Here is an 18,277-nt window from a genome sequence, read left to right as displayed (position 1 = left end):
CAGTACAGTACTAGAAATGTATTTTTCTCTTCCTTGATTTTCTTGATAACATTTTCTTTTCTCAAGCTTACCTTTTTTTTTTTTTTAAGGTTTTATTCATTTATTTGTCAGAGAGAGAGAGAGAAAGAGCACAAGCAGGCAGAGTGGCAGGCAGAGGCAGAGGGAGAAGCAGGCTCCCCATGAGCAAGGAGCCTGATGTGGGGCTCAATCCCAGGACCCGGGAAACATGACCTGAGCCAAAGGCAGATGCTAACCAACTGAGTCACCCAGGTGTCCCTTACTTTTTTTTTTCTTTTTTTCTTTCTTTCTTTCTCTTTTTCTTTCTCCTCCTCCTCCTTTTTCTTTTTAAAGATTTTATCCACTTATTTGAGAGAGAGCACATGAGTGGGGTGAGGAGCAGAGGGAGGAGCAGACTTTCTGCTGAGCAGGGAGCCCAGTTTAGGCTCCATCCCAGGACCCTGGGATCCTGACCTGAGCCGAAGTCAGATGCTTACCTGACTGAGCCACCCAGGCATCCCTCTGTAGCTTACTTTATTGTAAAAAAACTATATGGATATAATATACATACAGCATAAAATACATGCTAATTGAGTGTTTATATTATCAGTAAGGCTTTTGGTCAACAGTAGGGTATTATAAGTGAAGTTTCTGGGGAGTCAAAAGCGATATGAGGATTTTTTACTATGTGGAGGTGTGCACTCCTAACCCCCCTGTTATTCAAAGGTCAACTGTATTATATTATGCTATGTTTTAATATATATAGATTTCTTTTCTGAACCATTTGAAGACATGATGTCTCTTTATTTCTAAAGGCAAGTACATTCTTTTATGTAACCACAATATGGCTAGGTAAAGCAAGAAATTAACACTGATACCATGCTATTAGCTGATCTAAAGACTTTACTAATATTTTGCCAATTGCCCCGTAATATCCTTTACAGCAAAGAGAAAGGAAAAAGAAAAATGAAATAAAGAGAAAGAAAGATAAATTTTTTTGGTTCCAAATCACACATTACATTTGTCATGTTGAGACTTCTCTAAATCTAGAACAGTTCCTCATGCTTTGTTTTTCATGGCTTTGACATTTTTCAAAGATTACAGGCTGCTTGTCTTGTAAAATAATTCTGTTTGGGCTTGTCTGATATTTCCTTGTGATTAGATTAAGATCCACTAGTATCTTCCAAAAAATTTCAGGACTATGGTTTTTTCCTAGGCCGTTTTAATATTCCAGGTCTGTGTTCTCTCTTCTCAGTGTGTAAGTGAAAAATTTTTAATAGTTTTTAGGGAACTTAATGGTTTAGGAAAAATTTTTTTTCAATTTTCAGACTTGTGAAGAGTTATGAAGTGATGTGTCCTCTTCATGATAATGCGCGTTTTTTCCATTACTGGTGGTGTTAACTTTGATCACTCATTTAAGGTCATGACTTTCAGGCTTCCCTATTGTAAATTTACAATTTCTCTCCCTTTACTATTAATAAGTATTTTGTGGGAGAGATACTTTGACACTAGGCAAAAAGAGTAGCCAGATAAAATACAGTTTAATTTTAATCGCAGATGACCATCGAATACTACCCTAATACAAGTATGACGCCTCCTCCTAAATTATTTCTCTAAAATTCAAATTTAATTGAGTGTCTTGTATTTTTACTTGCAAGATCTGGCAGCCCGGTAAGAACATACCCTGTTCCTCATCCAGTTGTTTTGACATCCACGGTGATCCGTTTTTCCTATGATTTTGCCAAATGGTTTCTCTCTAACTCCATCATTCTTCTATCTGCTTGTCTTTTTATCCACTTTTTACGCTGCCTGGCACACAGTAGGCGCGTTCAAGCAATGAATGAACCAACTCTCACTCGGGCCCGCCAGGCTTCCGTGACAGCCGCGGCGTCCCGCAGGGGCTTGCCTTCTTCCGCCAATCTCTACAGGCTACGGCGGCTTTCGAGCCTTCCGGGGCCTGCCGCTGGCTCTTCTTGCTCCAATCACAAGCAGGGCTTTCCTAGGAAGGGGCCAATGGGTGCGGGCGGGAGGCGGGGCCTGCCACGCGGCCGCAGTATAACTGCGCGACCCGCGCGCGCGCTTCTCTCCTGGCGCGGGACTCGGGGCGGGTCATGGCTGCTGTTTCCGTCGTGTCCACGTTGGCCATCCGGCTGCTCCGGCCCGCGCAGAGCTGCCGTCTCCGTCATCGCCCCTTCCACCTCTCGGTAGTTCGGTAAGGGGGTCCGGGAGCTGGGTCAGCGCTGAAAGCCGAGGGGAAGAGAGGGTGGGGTGCCGCCCGGGCTCCGGAGGGGCGCCGAGGGACGTTCTGCTGAGCATCTCTGTCCCGGGCGGTGACGGGGCGACGTGGCAGCCAAGCGCGGCCGCAGTCTGCGACCTGAGCGCTCGCTCCATGGAGTGGGCTGATGCCCGGAGCCCGCCTTTCGGAGGGAACCGGTCTCCGCAGCCCCGGGGCGTCGCCCTCTCTCGGGGCCAGTCCGTGGGCGGGACGGGGCCCACAGTGCGGAGCAAAGGCGCAGGCGGGCTCTGGCGCTCCCGGATTTACTACGTGGGACAGTGCGGAGGTTACCGGCCAGAACCCGCGGGCCGCCCTTGGCGGTGTTGCCGAGCCGCTTGGCCAAGCTGAGGATACGCTTTGGGGCGCGTGGTGAAGGGCTCTGAATGAGTAGCGTTCCGTGCGCGTCGGGATCCTAGCGGCGGACCCGGTTGGTGCAGTCTGATGAAATCCCAGAGCCGGCTTGCTCGCCGGGTACCCGCTCTTCCCTCCTCCTTCGGGAGGTGGATGTGGCTCCTGCAGTTCTTCAAGCTGCCCCTTACCCTCCCAGGATAATAAATGTGCTGCGGTCACCAGGGCTTTGATGCGGTCCACCCGGAACTACTCATTGCCAGGCTGAGTAAGGGACAATTCCGGAGAGGAGGAGAGAAAGAGCTCTCTGCTTGCATTTTCTTAGAGAGGTGATAGGTTTTTCTTGATCTTTTTAGACCTCAAACTTCGATTCTTAAACCTAGGTTGAAGAGTCTTCTGGGGGCCCGTGATTTGTCTCCCTAAATCTGCGCGCGCTCTCGCCCATCTTTAGAGTTTTTGCATTGCCAGCGAGCTAAGCCTTGTAACAGCAGCCCCTTCTTTCATCCAGGCACTGCCCTAGGCTGTGTGAATTCAGAAATGATCTTAAGTCTTCTTTCCTAGTGGAACTCACCTGTCAAGGGGCAGAACCCGTGTGTACTTTCTACTCAGTGTAAAAAAAAAAAAAAAATGTTGGAAACATTGCCAAGGTGCTGTCGTAGCACAGAATGCGGATTAATGCGGGACCTTCTGGGCTTTCCTTGTTCTGACCCTGACCTGCCTTTACAGCCCCATCCCTCATTACTGCTGTCTGTTCTCGCCCTTGCTCCCTTCCTGAGTTCTGGCCTTGTGTGCCTGTGGCTTTCATGATTGAAGACATTTGTAAAGATCTTCTAACTCATCATCTAGAAAACTGGACCAGTTCGTTCACTCTCCAGTAACAGATGCCCTCCTTTCACTAACGTTTCTGAATGAACGAGTAGGCTGCCACATCTCTGAAGGCAATACTGTAGTATTTATGGTTCCCTTTTATTGCTTTGATCACTGCTGCCTAGTAATTGTAAAACAGTAGTATCTTTTATGAGTATGCATGTATTCCTTTTGAGGGAGGAGGGTTTCAGGAACATAAACTCATGGTTGGAGAGAGTACTATAGTAGGCTAGGGTATAGGGAAAAATGGACTTTGGAGGCTGGAGGCAGAGGTTGGTGTTTGAATCTTGTTTCTACTGTCCTTTCTCCTCTGTATATGAATTATTATAATAATCCCAAGGTTAATGAGAGTAATGCATGTAAAACTCTTAGCAAAATACCTAATGTTTAATAGATGTTAGTTCCATCCTTCTTTGTGTGTAATTAATTAGTAGATAACCAAACTCTTTTCCAGTATAACTTGACCATGAATTGTAAAATGGACCTGATCATTGTTTTTATGGAAAATTACAGTGCTCTGGGCGCCTGGGTGGCTCAGTGGGTTAAGCCGCTGCCTTCGGCTCAGGTCATGATCTCAGGGTCCTGGGATCGAGTCCCGCATCGGGCTCTCTGCTCAGCAGGAGCCTGCTTCCTCCTCTCTCTCTCTCTGCCTGCCTCTCTGCCTACTTGTGATCTCTCTCTGTAAAAAAAAAAAAAAAAATCTTAAAAAAAAAAAAAAAAAAAAAAAAGAAAATTACAGTGCTCTAAGCTATTGAATTAGGAAGGCAAAAATGCTACTGAGTTGGATTTTAATTCTGATTTTTACTTGAACAGTCCTTGTGACTTTTTTCTAGTTTGTTCACTCATTTTATTCTCATTTGTCATCTTAATGAATTATTAAACACATCTGTGAAAAGCATCTAATTCCTACATAAGTGTAAGCTAATATAGTTAATACATTTTGGATTCCCTGTGGGACTGAGCTGAGCTTCTGTTTCTTTTGGAGTAGCAGTTACTTTATCTGCCCTTTGGCAGAAGAGATGATGGGAAATTAGGTAATGACTCTCTGGCAGGACTGTGTTTCAGATTTTGCAGAGTTGTATGTGCAGAGGAGGGCTAAAACAGCTGATATTACAGAAGATACTCATTGTGTTGTTGCTTTATTTTTGGTTCTTGTTGCTCTTTGACTTTTTTTTTTAAACCTAATTGGCATAACATCCAGAACCTGCCTTTGGGACTTGGAACACTGGGTTCTTCCAGAGCCCTGTGTTCTTAACTGTAGTAGATCATTCTTAACCCAAATGTGCTTCTACCATTTTGTCTAAGTTCATTGCTTTCAGTTTTTTTTTTTTTTTTTTAATTTATTTATTTGAGAGAGGGAGGGAGAGGTGGGGGAGGAGCAGAGGAAGAGAGACAAGGGTGGAGCCTGACAGGGCCCTAGCACACAATCCTGAGATCAAGACCTGAGCTGAAGGCTGATGCTTAACTGACTGAGGCACCCAGGTGCTCCCTCGAAAGGAACTTTTTAAGGAAATGCAATTTAAGACTTTATTGAATATTTATATATGTGTATATGTTTACACACATATCTTTATGAGTAAGTAAATATATATTAAAATATATATATTAAGAATATGTGTTGTGTGTTTAAATCTAACCAAAGGAAGAGAGTAAGAAATTAATTTTTATTGAATATATATGCCTTGCACTTTATATATGTTATTTTATTGAATATAAATCACTGTCGTAAGCTCTTTTAAAGTAATCTTTCATTTGGCAGCGTTCCAGGTTGGGAATATGTTTCTGGACTGGGACTATTCCCCAGGAGTGTTCCAGAGGTGTGTGTGTCCAAAGCCCTTTGAATGAAGTCTTCAACTCTAGTTCTAAAATAGATTTGCGAATGTTAACATGTTTTCAGTTCCTTAATATACCATGGGTATATGTGAAATGCTAGTATATATTTTATGCTCTGCTGCTTTCATTACACAAAATTTGGGTAAATGTACTGTTTGCTATAAAATTTTATCTTTTTAATATCCCCAAGAAACAAATACAAATTAATATAAAGTTTAGGTATAAAATTACTGCTTTATATCCAAGACATTTCAATCTGGTTCAAAGTAGGTATTTACTCTTAATGGAGAGGAAGCATGGAAGGTTTAAATGCTGTTGAAGCTTTAAAATTCCATTTTAATTAACAGTGGTCTTAAGAATGAATCATACCTGGGGCACCTGGCCGGCTCAGTAGGAGGAGCATCCAGCTGCTGATCACAGGGTTGTAAGTTCAAGCCCCATGTTGAGCGTAGCGATTACTTGAAAATAAAATCTTAAAAAAAAATGAAAAGAATGAATCATATCTGACCATACAAGATAACCAGTATCTTGGTGTTATCCCTAAGAATTAAATATGTTCTATAAGGGGAAATTTTTTCAATATTTCATATAATTGTGTGTCTCCTTGGTCTTGAGGTTGAAGCATTCTTCAACCTCAAGAAAGGGGGACAGAAAGAAAACGAAAGGGAAAGACATTTCCGCTGAGACTTTTATGCTTAAGGAGCAGATGCTCATCCTACATTAAGTACTGGGAACTTTATTATAAGGACATATATGGAAATAAGAAAACCAGGAATGTTCTACATTAGAACCCAGGAAGAGCTGCATAAACAATCCTTATGGGGAAGAAGTGGTCTTTCAGAGATCAGAACATGGTTTTGGGAACTGAAGGTTCTTCTAGACCCTGAGTTTTCTCGTTGCCTCATCAGTAGCAGTTTCCTTATCTCTTGCTCTGTCCTACTTTGGGTGTCACTGCTCTGTCTCTACTTTTTTCTGAGAAAGACTCTTATCTGAGTCTGTCTCCCGCTCCTCCCACCAGCAGGTCCTCTATGGTTCTAGTGTGTGAATATGTTTCAGGGAGAAGCTCTTCCCAGTCTGGTTAACTACCACTGCCCCTTTGGCACTGAACTTATACATCAGCTGGACCTCTGGCCAGCCTAGAAATTGTCCTAGTGGCAGATACTCACTCCTGGTCTGTCAGATGTGGGCGGGTCACTGGGGTCCTGGGGTAGAGCACACTGCCACCCATGGAATGGAACCTCCTTCTTCTTACTGGGAATGTCTTCTCCAGGAGGGCTATGGGGAGCAATGGTAATTTTGAGGTCTGACCTTCCAGAACATAGTCTGTTGGTTTTAATTGCATAACATAATTTATATATTTAGAAGCATCATAGAAATTAAAAGCCAATTGATATAACTGGGAAATGGTTCGAAATATATGGCTGGATGCTAATAACACAGGCAAAACACAAACTACAAAATTGTATATAAGCACATAGGAAACACCAACCTCATAGTGGTGACAAGTCAAATAAAACAATGCAAATTAAAACAATGGAAAACCTTTTTTGGGGGGGTCCTATCAATGTGTCAGTGATCAGGGGGCAGGATGGTATAGCGGTGAGAGCCTGGATTCTGGAGTCAGATGGCTGGATGGGAGAGCCCGCTTTGCCAAGTACTAGCTGGCATTCACCTTCTCCACGCTTCAGGGTAATGATAGTAACTGTTTTAGTCAACTTTATCTTCTTAAACCTGCAGCTGGACACAGATTAACCACTTTGAAACTGCCCTTCAGATTTCCGTTGACAGTCAGTTTAGGCACCATGCATTTTAATCTACTCTTTAAGTTTGGGGTATTTAATAACTTTTTTTTTTTGGTAGTCCAATCTTTACTTTTCACAAAAATGTAAGCTTTTTGGTGGTGTGACTGTGGTTGCCTTTTGCAGAAATGAAGCTGTCGTCATCTCTGGAAGGAAACTTGCCCAGCAGATCAAGCAGGAAGTGCGGCAGGAGGTGGAAGAATGGGTGGCGTCGGGCAACAAGCGGCCACACCTGAGCGTGGTGCTGGTGGGCGAGAATCCTGCAAGTCATTCCTACGTCCTCAACAAGACCCGGGCAGCTGCAGAAGTGGGTATGTGTCACTCGCAGACCTGACTGCTGTCAGATTGCAGCTTATCTGAGACAAACTCCATTGGCAGTTGTGATTCTTTTCTTCTAATTAGAAGGCTCAAGCACAGGAGGCTAATGGCATTGAACTGTATGCAGAATGTGGTCATAAAGAAATCAGGCCTGGGGCACCTGGGTGGCTCAGTGGGTTAGGTATCTATCTGCCTTTGGCTCAGGTCATGATCTTGGGGTCCTGGGATTGAGCCCCATATTGGGTTCTCTGCTCAGTGGGGAGCCTGCTTTCCTCCTCTTTCTCTGCCTGCCTCTCTGCCTACTTGTGATCTTTGTCTGCCAAATAAATAAATAAAATCTTAAAAAAAAAAAAAAGAAATCAGGCCTATCGCCTGGGGAGGCTTATAGACTAGAATGGGAGTGGTTGGTACACGTGGTGTCTTCTGGAATATAAGCTAAATTCTGTCTTTAGTCTTAATATTGGATAAGTGACCTTGAACATGGTTTACATTTGCTTTCCTTGAGTAGTAATGAGAGTCTGGCTGAGGTGTTTGAGATTTGGTGAAGAGGTCTCAGTGATATGGCCTAGAACACCTAGGTTTGAAGGAAATGACTCTGACTTCTAGGAAATAGCTTTCGGCTTCTTTACCAACGGGGTCCAAAGCCAATTAAATCGTGCAGAGGTGGGCAACTAAGTGGCTCAGTTGGTTAAGCAGCTGACTCTTGATTTCAGCTCAGGGCATGGTCTTAGGGTCCTGGGATTGAGCCCCACATCAGGCTCTACACTCAGCAGGGAGTTGACTTGAGGATTTTCTCTCTCTCCCCCTCTGCCCCTCCCCCTGCTTGTATGCTCTGTCTTTAAAATAAATAAAAATACATCTTTAAAAAAATCATGCAGTGGTTAGAGTTTGGAATGCAGAAACTGAGGTTCTAGGTGATGGGAGGTTCGTGTTTGAGGTCTTGCTATACCATAGACTATATGATGGTAGACCTGGGGTAGGTGGGCTTGGCTCTGCCTTTTCCTGCTCCTCTGTGGGTTGGTGGTATGAGTCCTAGATGCCCTTCCCTTCAGAAAGGCTGTGAAACCACTGGGGTGACTACGCCATTGACCAGACCATGAGTCCTTGGTATCACTGAGGATTGAGGCCTCCTGCCCTTTGAAAAAGCTTTAGAACCTTTGAAAATGGCAAGCTGTGGCTTTTTAAGGCACTGGGAGGAAGCACAGTGCAGTGGAAAGAACATGGACTCCAGAACTGGAAGGACCGCCTTCATCACTATGTGGCTTGTGTTTCAATTTTGCTGAGCCTCAGTCTCCTTGTCTAAATTGAGGTTCATGAGGACAGTGTAGAAAAATGTAGCTAATTGTCAAGCCAACGTTCTCTATTGTGTATATTTGTGAAGTTACTTTTCTAGGTGCTTTGAGAACTGATCCAGGCTCTTTAGCTACCAGCGTTGGGTGTGATAACCTCTGTGTTACAGTACCATGGCAGGCAGCATAGCATTGCTCATTAAATGCTCAGATTTCTTTTTTCTTTTCTTTTCTTTTTAGATTTTTATTATTTATTTATTTGACAGACAGAGATCACAAGTAGGCAGAGAGAGCTGGGGGGGGGGGATAAGCAGGCTCCCTGCTGAGCAGAGAACCCGATGCGGGGCTCGATCCCAAGATCCTGGGATCATGACCTGAGCCGAAGGCAGAGGCTTAACCCACTTAGCCACCCAGGCGCCCCGAGATTTCTTTTTTAACCTTGGAATTTTATCATAGGAATCAACAGTGAGACAATTGTGAAACCAGCTTCAGTTTCAGAGGAAGAACTGTTGAATTTAATCAATAAACTAAATAACGATGATGATGTAGATGGTCTCCTTGTTCAGCTGCCTCTTCCAGGTGAGTTTTGGACTCTATCACTTAGAATGATTTCTGAGGAGTAGAGGATACTTAGCTACTTTATATACCTGGCCTCTTATGGGTTTGTCTTAAAGGGGAGGTAAACTCAGGAGAGTGAATATTATTAGGTATGCACAGACCTACACAGAATACCAATTCTTTCTTGACTCGGGGTTGAGATCTTGATACAAAATGGCAGCAGAGGGAAGCAGCTGTAGAAGGGGATCCTGCCTTTGATATTGGCATTTGGCTTTGCTGGGTATGTATTCCTTCTGTGCAGATGAAGAAGTCAATCACGGAGGCAAGTCATGGAATAGGAACAGGTTTGCGTGATAAACCAGCTAAGCTAACCAGCAGGCGGTGCAAACTATGTGACAGTGACTTCAGGCTGCTGCTCTGCTCTCTGTTTCAGAGCACATCGACGAGCGGAAAATCTGCAACGCTGTTTCCCCAGACAAGGATGTGGATGGCTTTCACGTAATTAACGTAGGGCGAATGTGTCTGGACCAGTACTCCATGTTACCGGCTACACCATGGGGTGTCTGGGAAATAATTAAGCGAACTGGTAGGTATATCCCATAGTTGTATGTCTGTGTTAGTATCATGAAACCAGTACTCGCCACTGGTAGCAGTGCCTACAGTCGCAGAGTGGATACTTGGGCCACACGTCCTCCAGTCCTGCCCCTGAAGCCCGCCTCTCCCTGCAGTTGCCTGTTTTGACTGTTTGCCTGTGTTGACTTTGTTGCTATTTAATCCAGAAGCCTCTGTAAAGGAAACATAAGGTTTCTTTGCGTTGATAATGCACACTCATGTAATATTTTGTAGCTTCCAGGGTCCTTTTCCTCATGTTCTTTTAGCCTTTAGGATGTGTAGCAAGTGATGGGACCTCCTTGACTGATGAAGCTTAGTAACTCCCTTGCTTATCATGGTCAGATTCATGTCCTAGGCCCTCTGTCTGCCTTCTTTGGTGCTCCTTCTAACATAGTCTAGCACTCTTTTCATGTAAATATATATATTTCTTCATAGGCATTCCAACCCTAGGGAAGAATGTGGTTGTGGCTGGGAGGTCAAAAAATGTTGGAATGCCCATTGCAATGCTGCTGCACACAGATGGGGCACACGAACGCCCTGGAGGTAAGGAAATGGCCTTCAGAAGAGTGTTCCCTGCTCGTTTATATGGGAACCTTCAGAAGGTGCCCTGTGTTTGTTAAACTTTGTATTTGCTGTAATTTTGTTAGCAGATATTTGGGGAGTAATCTTTGTAGGAGAAGCTGAACTCCTGTCACCTGAAACTTTATTTATATTCATTTATTAGGAACTAGTACGGAAATGGACATGCCTCGAATATATTTGAGTTTTGAGTGTAAGCATGGTTGTAGGCAATTAGATATTTTCAGTTGTGGCTTTGATAGTTGGAACTAAGAAACAGTTCATAGTAGCCCATCCTGTATCATTTGATAGAAAAATATCTTAGACCATTACAAAGGATTGACTTGATAAGACTATAAAATGTTATTATCTCAGGTTCTGATGATTTGTCTGAGAAAAAAGCTCAGAAATCAGTTATCACATGTGATTATCATGACCTTACATGATTATTTCAGAAATAATGGCAAAACTAGGTATTTTTAGATACCTTTCAGTACACTTATTTTTTTAAACCTTGAATAATTCTAGTGCTATTTTGCTTAGGAAAGGTAAAATTCATGTAAGACTATTGAATAGGATAAGGAATAGATAAATTTAATTTTAAATGATTCCGAAGGGTAGAGTTAGGATGAGGGGATAAAGTTATAAGAAACTGGGTATTTACCCAAAGGTTACAAACATAGTGATCTGAAGGGGCACTTGCACCCCAATGTCCACAATAGCCAAACTATGGAAAGAGCCCAAATGTCCATTGACAGATGAATGGGTAAAGAAGAGGTGACATATATATAATGAACTATTATTCAGCCATCAAAAAAAAAAAAAAAAAGATCTTACTGTTTGCAATCATGTGGATGGAACTAGAAGGTATTATGCTAAGTGAAATAAGTCAGAGAAAGACATTTATCATAAGATTTTAGTCATGTGGAATTTAAGAGACAAAACAGGATCCTAGGGGACGGGAGGGAAAAATAAAATAAGATGAAATCAGAGAGGCACACAAACCATGAAAGACTTCTTGACTATAGAGAACAAACGGAAGGTTGTTGGAAAGGAGGTGGGGGGGGCAGGGGGATGGGGGGTGTAATTGGATGATGGCCACTTGTAATGAGCACTGGGTGTTATATGTATGTGATAAATCACTGAACTCTACTTCTGAAACTAATAATACACTCTATGTTAATTGATTGAACTTAAATTAAAAAAAAAAAAAAAGAAATGGTATTAATTGCTGAAAAGTAACTGGTACTTAGCTGTCCAGAATATATGGTACATGAATTAAGTCAGTTACTTTTTCAGGGATGGTGAATTTCTAAAATGGGTTGCCTGGTTCTAATCCAGTTTCAGTTTTGATTCAGAAATCAAGACATGTATTTTTTAATCCCTAGGTGATGCCACTGTTACAATATCTCATCGACACACTCCCAAAGAGCAACTGAAGAAACATACAGTTCTTGCCGACATCGTGGTTTCCGCTGCAGGTAAGAGCCCCAGGGAGGCGGGGGAGGCCTCACCTCAGACGGGTGAAGAGCGACTGCTTGGAATTTGCCTGCCTTCCTGCCACCCTATTCGCCATTCTCCTAGCCGTGGTACTGTATGCGGCCCATAAAGATGGGGCGAGAACCGTGTGTGCGGTGTCGGTTTCTGGCTTTCCAGTCTTGACCTGATGGGTGAATGTTACTTCAAAACCTCTGAATATGTCTGTTTACTGTATGAAGTTTCAATGGTTCCTTGGCTAATGGTTTTTACAGGTTTTCATCAAACAAGCTAATTAGTAAGCCTCTGATAAGTAGAATCTTCCTAGTGATCATTCCTCTCTGGTTTGCAGGCATTCCAAATCTGATCACAGCAGATATGATCAAGGAGGGAGCTGCAGTCATCGATGTGGGAATAAATAGAGTTCAAGATCCCATCACTGCTAAACCCAAGTTAGTTGGAGATGTGGATTTTGAAGGTAAATGATATAATTTTCTTAAAATATAAAATCAGTAAATAGTACCTTTAATGGACATTTAGGACAGATCATTTACTTTTAACTTACGTTACTCTTGGAGCACCTGGGTGGCTCAGTTGGTGGAGCATGTGTCTCTTGATCTCAGGGTTGTGAGTTTGAGCCCCATATTGGGGGTAGAAATTACTTAAAAGAAAAAAAAAACAATTACTGTGGTAATTCAAAATGTAATCCACGTGAATTAAGAGAAACTTAATTTACAATCATTCTAGGACCACTTTAGTTGTTTATATCATAAAATTATGGGGACCAGGTATAAACTTTTCAGGGAGGTGTTTACTCTTTTCTTAAGGTTACTTCATAATTCAAGTGACTTCATCACTTTCAACAAGTCTGAAAATTTAATGAATTGACTTTCTGAAACCACTGAGTCTCCTAGAAGGTGTTACAGATTTATCGTTTTCACATTGAGGGGAGAGATCACAGACCTGGCATGTTAAAAATGATCCAGGAAAGAGCCACATTCCTGGATTTTGAAATATACTAGTAGGTTTCTCCTTTCAGTTCTTAAGCTATCATGTTTACCTCAATTTTAGGTGGGTTAACCTATTTCTAGTTTTCTATTTCTAATAAAGCAACCAGACGCAAGCCTAAGTATCTAAGTATTTTTCCTTTAAGATTAGGTTAGAAAAAATCTTACTTCTCACTTTCCAGAAAATTACTTTGCTTTGGTGCTTGGGCAAACAGTATAGTTAAATAAATATAGTCAAATAATAGCAAATAAGAGAGTAAAAGTAAGAAAATGATGTAGGTAGGTATTAATTGGTAATGTGTTAATATTAATAATATAATAATTATAGTTATATCTCACATATAGTTAACTCCTTGAGGTTTTTCTTTCTAAACTGATTTAATTTATTTGACAGAGATCACAAGTAGGCAGAGAGGCAGACAGAGAGAGTGAGAGGGAAGCAGGCTCCTGCTGAGCAGAGAGCCTAATGCGGGGCTCCATCCCAGGACCCTGAGATCATGACCTGAGCCGAAGGCAGAGGCTTTAACCCACTGAGCCACCCAGGCGCCCCCTAAACTGATTTAATATGAAGGAAAAGTTTGGATGGTAAATTATAGGTCATTTAGATGTATAAATATTCATTGAACAACTCTTATTACATGAATGTTCTTTTTTTTAGTATATTCGAAAGCCTTTTCTCCTAAGTGATATAGATATGACTTATTTTTTAATGAGTTTGAGGCTTACGAAGGTGCTTATGTATATTCTTGGTTTTTCTTTGGATGCTTCTTCCATGGTACGTTAAGATGCATACATTTCCTTTGCCAAAATTAAGGCAGAGCATATCCGTCTTGTTTCTATGTAGGAGTCAGAAAGAAAGCTGGTTACATCACTCCAGTCCCAGGGGGTGTTGGTCCCATGACTGTGGCAATGCTGATGAAGAATACCATTATTGCTGCAAAGAAGGTGCTGAGGCTTGAAGATCAGGAAGTATTGAAGCCCAAGGAGCGTGGAGTAGCAACTAGTTAACTGTTGCATCTTCTGTCACAAACATCACTCCAAGCCAGTCCAAGAGGCAAAACAGGCCAATAGAAATGCAATATTTTTTATTTATTTTACTGAAATGGTTTAAAATGATGCTTTGTATTTATTGAAAGCTGAACTGGGTGGGCGTCTGTGTGTGTGTGGCTCTGCCGTACCTCACCACGGAGCAAGCCGGCCTCCGGCTAGGTCGTCTGAGCCGGCCAAGAGAAGCACTTCACCTGGTGACAAACGGGGAGGACATCGCCCCAGTAAGATCGGGTGCTTAATTTGTCAGGCCACTTCAGTTAAAATTTGCCTTTTCTAGGATTGCATTTCCCAAGTGCTATTCCAATAAGAGTTGATACTCACTTTAGGTTCTAAACCTTTTGAGTTCAACTAGTCAAACCAAAGGAAAAATGTTGCTAGAGAAAATTAGGGAAAAAGTCAAAAGGAAGAAATGATAATTGAGTAGAAAAAACATTACTGTAATTTACATACCTATAGTATGTAAAACTACATGTGAATGGTGTCCTGAGTTGTCATTCCGTGGCTTAGTCATTGGGAAAATATTTAGGGTAGTTCCACGTGCTGTCAGTCCTCGTCCTATGTGTGTTTATTCATGAGGCTTTCCCATGTTCCTCTAAGGTTTAAAGACTTATTTTATAGATTATTTGTGTGTTGTCGTATTTGGCTTTTCCTCTATCCTTAAAATTCACTGTTACATCTTTGTACTCTTGGGGGTGTCTGTACTGGTTTCCTCGGGATATCTTGAAACCTATTTTTGAAAAACAAAACTTGGGCTTGATAATCATTAGGATTAGGGCAGCCTGTTTAAGTATGCAACTTACTTTTCCACCAAAGACTTGTTAGCAGCTGCCTGCTTTTTCTCTGATGTACCTGTTGGCTTTCCCCAATGGGTTTTTGAGAACTTGAGTTCATATTGAATTTAATCAGACTTTCTGATTAAAAGGGGTTTTTGTTTGTTTTGCCTTTTTTTTTTTTTTTTTTTTTTTAAATAAAACACTTCTGACTGGTGTGGAATGAGTTCTGCAAAATACTGTATCTTCCCGCCTCTGTTCTAGTTTTGACCTAATCATAGTTAATCTTTCTGGTTGGATATAACAGATGTCAGTATTCCTATATTTGGTAGCCCCTAATCCTATGCCTTAAACAAAATGTTGTGGAGAAACCAGTCTAGTCCTTTCAGTCTGATGTCCCACCAGGTTGTGCCAAGCTGGGAGCTTAATCTGCAAGATTCATTTAAGTGGTTAGGCTTATTCCGGGTGTTTTCTAAACCATGAAGTTGAATTTACACACTGTTGGATTTACAGAGGACTTCTTGACGTGCCTGCTCCCTGCTTTCTATACAATTATTTTTTCTTTTTCAATGTGTGTGTTTGATTTGACAGATTGGAAGGTATTTGCTGGGCACAGTTTGAGGCTGGGATAGGTCCCTGTGTATTCTCTCTTCTCTACCACAGTTGAGTATTTTGGGGAGGTGGGATGAGAAGGCAGGCAGGGATGTAATTTGGGTAGACAGGTCCTCCTACTCCAGGCAGCTTGAGGTGGAAAGAAAAGAACAACGGGGAGCTGACTTCTTCCTTGCTCTTCTGCCAGCTGACTTTACTCTTTTGATAGTTTCCCGGGTATGAAAGAGGATAGTTTGCTGGAGATGTTTTTGTGAGCGAGATTCAGCTCATGTCCATATCCCATGTTTGCTGACTAAATTATTAAACATGGAGCAAGATGAGCAGACAAGATTAAGTTTTATTGAATTATAATTACAAGTGGAAAGAACTTCTGACCTACCACATGGAGAAGTAACAATATGTCAACCTGTTAAGAGCCGTCAAAATTAAAATGTTCATGTATATACAAAATATAAATGACCTATAAGGTGAAAATTACAGTGATCAATTTACAACAACAACAAAATTAACATTGTAGTTTCCAACTTGTTTGATTAATCAAGCACATTTATTCTTAATCCATAACATTTCTACAGTTCAGTTTGGACAAAGTACTATTGGAAATCTACCATCTTTTAAAACTGAAATGTTAAGGGTCAATTGTTAGATCTTCCAGGATTGGTGCAGCTGAAGATAGAGAATTTATCCTTAAATTCAAGTGATGGTTCTGGGTTAGAGAGCAGCTAAGTCATTTTGCTGCGATCAGTACAAGCAGGAGAGGTATAGGGCTTTCTCTCTTGACAGTATCCCTTAGAAGGGAGCTCTGAGATTTAACTTAACGCAGTTTTCTAGGGACCAGGCACTGTATGAAGCTCTGAGGATTGCAGGCGCAATTGGCTGTCCTCATACCCAAAGTGTTAATCATCTAGTATCGTTTGTCTTTAAAAAACAGAAAAGAGTGAAGAAGAAAAGCACCTGCTTTGGTCACCGTGAGTAAATGTAGTAACTAACCAAAGTGATTTCCTCAAGATTGAAATCCGCAGTAGTTTTAGAGAAAGTAAATGTCAGCTGCACTGTGGCTGTCAGGCACATAGTGGGTGTTAAATAAACAAGGTTGGTGTTAAGTGGGGATTAAAGATAGACTGATAAGTTTTGTGAGGACAAGGTTTGCTTCCTTATTAATGACTTAATCTATCCAACTTCCAATCATTCCTTTAAAGTACTAATCTTTTTTTTTTTTTTAAGATTTTATTTATTTATTTGACAAACAGATTACAAGTAGGCAGAGAGGCAGGCAAAGAGAGAGGAGGAAGCAGTGGGGCTCGATCCCAGGATGCTGGGATCATGACCTGAGCCGAAGGCAGAGGCTTTAACCCACTGAGCCACCCAGGCGCCCTTAAAGTACTAATCTAATACTGCAAAGTTATAATCTAATATTTTACATTAGCACTGCCTAACATGCAGGGGTCCAGTGGATGGGAGTTTGACTTTGGGAGCAAGGTCATTGGAAACTTGGAGGAAGGACCAAGCCGAGAGTAGAAAGAAGTCTTATTCTGGTTGTGAAAAACCAGTGATACTTTAAAGGATAAAACCAGTGATAATTTAAAGGATCATTTTGTGGACATAATGTGGTTGGGAGTTTCATTTTAACAAAAACAATTTTATTTTGAAAACATTTGCCTGCTCTCATGCATTGGTTTTCCATTAGTAGACTTTGGGCACTGGCTTTTCAGTCTGGGGAAGCTCCAGTCACACTTCTGTCCTGGCCCTGGGCCTAGAGCCCATGCAGGTGGCGCAGATTTGCTGTAGGAGCTTTAAAAAGCTGCATGAGATGGGAAGATGAGATAGGGCATTTTATGTATTTCTTAGTATGTCAAGTTGCAGAACAAATTTTCCAACTTTGGTCTTTTGAAGTATGAGCATTTTAATGGTTTTTTTTCAAGACCTTCTAGATATTTTAAAAATCTAAGCTTAAAAAAAAAAATCGAACTGGTATTTGTTTCAATAAAAATTTACTATTGCTCCCTTTATCTTAGCTATATTTTGGGAGGCAAGAATCGTTTTCATTTCAAGAAATGTTATAATTTCTATCCTGGACTGCATTTTAAAATAAGGTATTATGTTTATATTGGTTGTTTTTTTATAACTACAGAAAGAAGGAGACAGCTTTGCACGTAAGTAGTAGTTTTCACCCATATATCAGTTTCCTAGCAAGTGGAATGACTCCGTCTGCTCAGCAAATAGGGAAACCGGCTCAGAGAAGTTCAAGGGCCTGACCCAGGCCTCACAGGGAAGATGCAACCGTGTCCTCCCACAGTGAAGATGAAGCCCTGTCCAGGGGCAGCTGCATCCTAGAGGGTGGTCTCGCCGTCAGTCTCTCTTCCATATTTGTCCACGTCTGTGAGGTCACAGTCGGACTCCATCTCTATCTTCACCTGTGGCACCATGAACACGGGGCTCTGTGAATAGTTGAAAGCAGGCGAAGCTGGACAGGAAATTCTGAAGTGCAACGTGATACTGAATGAGAAAAAGAGGGAAGGGAGAGTGATTGATCCAGCACTCAGTGTTTTCCATGCTGTCCTCCAGAGCCAGGCTCTAAAGCAAGTCGTTTTGTCCTTGCTGATGAACTCTTAATGTCATGGCAAGGAGCCTCAGCCTCTGCTTGGCCTTCACTGTGCTTTGCTGAGGTAGTCTCGCCAGGAGTCTCTGCCCGGTCTTCACATGACCACCAAGGTGAACTTTTGGGATCAACCGTGTAAGGGATAGAATTCAAGCTCCTTAGTTTGGCCAGTCGGGGCCTTTTATGTTTGCCCTCCTGGTTACTTCTAGTCTGACCGCCCGTCCAGCCCAGCAGTCCTCGCCATGTGTCTATTTTCAAATGGTATTTCAGGCATGTGCCCACTGCCTGAAATGCCCTTCTTTTGTCACT

The 18,277-nt window shown here is 41.9% G+C and overlaps 2 protein-coding genes across 8 annotated transcripts in view; one reads left to right on the top strand and one right to left on the bottom strand.

The window, feature by feature from the left end:
- The first annotated feature begins 2,063 nt into the window (after positions 1–2,063).
- On the top strand, positions 2,064–14,975 carry MTHFD2 (methylenetetrahydrofolate dehydrogenase (NADP+ dependent) 2, methenyltetrahydrofolate cyclohydrolase). The gene is made up of 8 exons (XM_059405808.1): positions 2,064–2,209; positions 7,246–7,430; positions 9,183–9,305; positions 9,718–9,870; positions 10,332–10,439; positions 11,843–11,935; positions 12,283–12,408; positions 13,782–14,975. The coding sequence occupies exons 1-8, from the start codon at positions 2,109–2,111 to the stop codon at positions 13,943–13,945; spliced, it is 1,053 nt and encodes a 350-aa protein (XP_059261791.1). The 5' UTR covers positions 2,064–2,108; the 3' UTR covers positions 13,946–14,975.
- Positions 14,976–15,686: 711 nt separating this feature from the next.
- SLC4A5 (solute carrier family 4 member 5) overlaps positions 15,687–18,277 on the bottom strand; it is a 108,295-nt gene continuing 105,704 nt past the window's right edge. For 6 of the 7 annotated variants that reach the window (XM_059405800.1, XM_059405806.1, XM_059405803.1 and 3 more), the window contains one exon: positions 15,687–17,865. In XM_059405800.1, coding sequence (XP_059261783.1) covers positions 17,700–17,865 — 166 coding nt within the window. In that variant the 3' untranslated portion in view covers positions 15,687–17,699. The remainder of the gene's footprint in view (positions 17,866–18,277) is intronic. The other variant, XM_059405801.1, reaches the window with a different exon arrangement.

This window comes from Mustela nigripes, chromosome 7 (assembly GCF_022355385.1).
Source record: "Mustela nigripes isolate SB6536 chromosome 7, MUSNIG.SB6536, whole genome shotgun sequence".
NCBI classification, from domain to species: domain Eukaryota; kingdom Metazoa; phylum Chordata; class Mammalia; order Carnivora; family Mustelidae; genus Mustela; species Mustela nigripes.
The sequence above is the reverse complement of the archived record's forward strand: the minus strand, read 5'-3'. Positions and strand labels throughout refer to the sequence as shown.

Bases quoted from the DNA above. Each gene is read 5' to 3' on its own strand.
- MTHFD2 (XM_059405808.1), top strand. From the start codon at position 2,109: ATGGCTGCTGTTTCCGTCGTGTCCACGTTGGCCATCCGGCTGCTCCGG. The intron at 9,871-10,331 runs GTAGGTATATCC...ATTTCTTCATAG, and splicing joins GGAAATAATTAAGCGAACTG to GCATTCCAACCCTAGGGAAG. The intron at 12,409-13,781 runs GTAAATGATATA...GTTTCTATGTAG, and splicing joins TGGAGATGTGGATTTTGAAG to GAGTCAGAAAGAAAGCTGGT.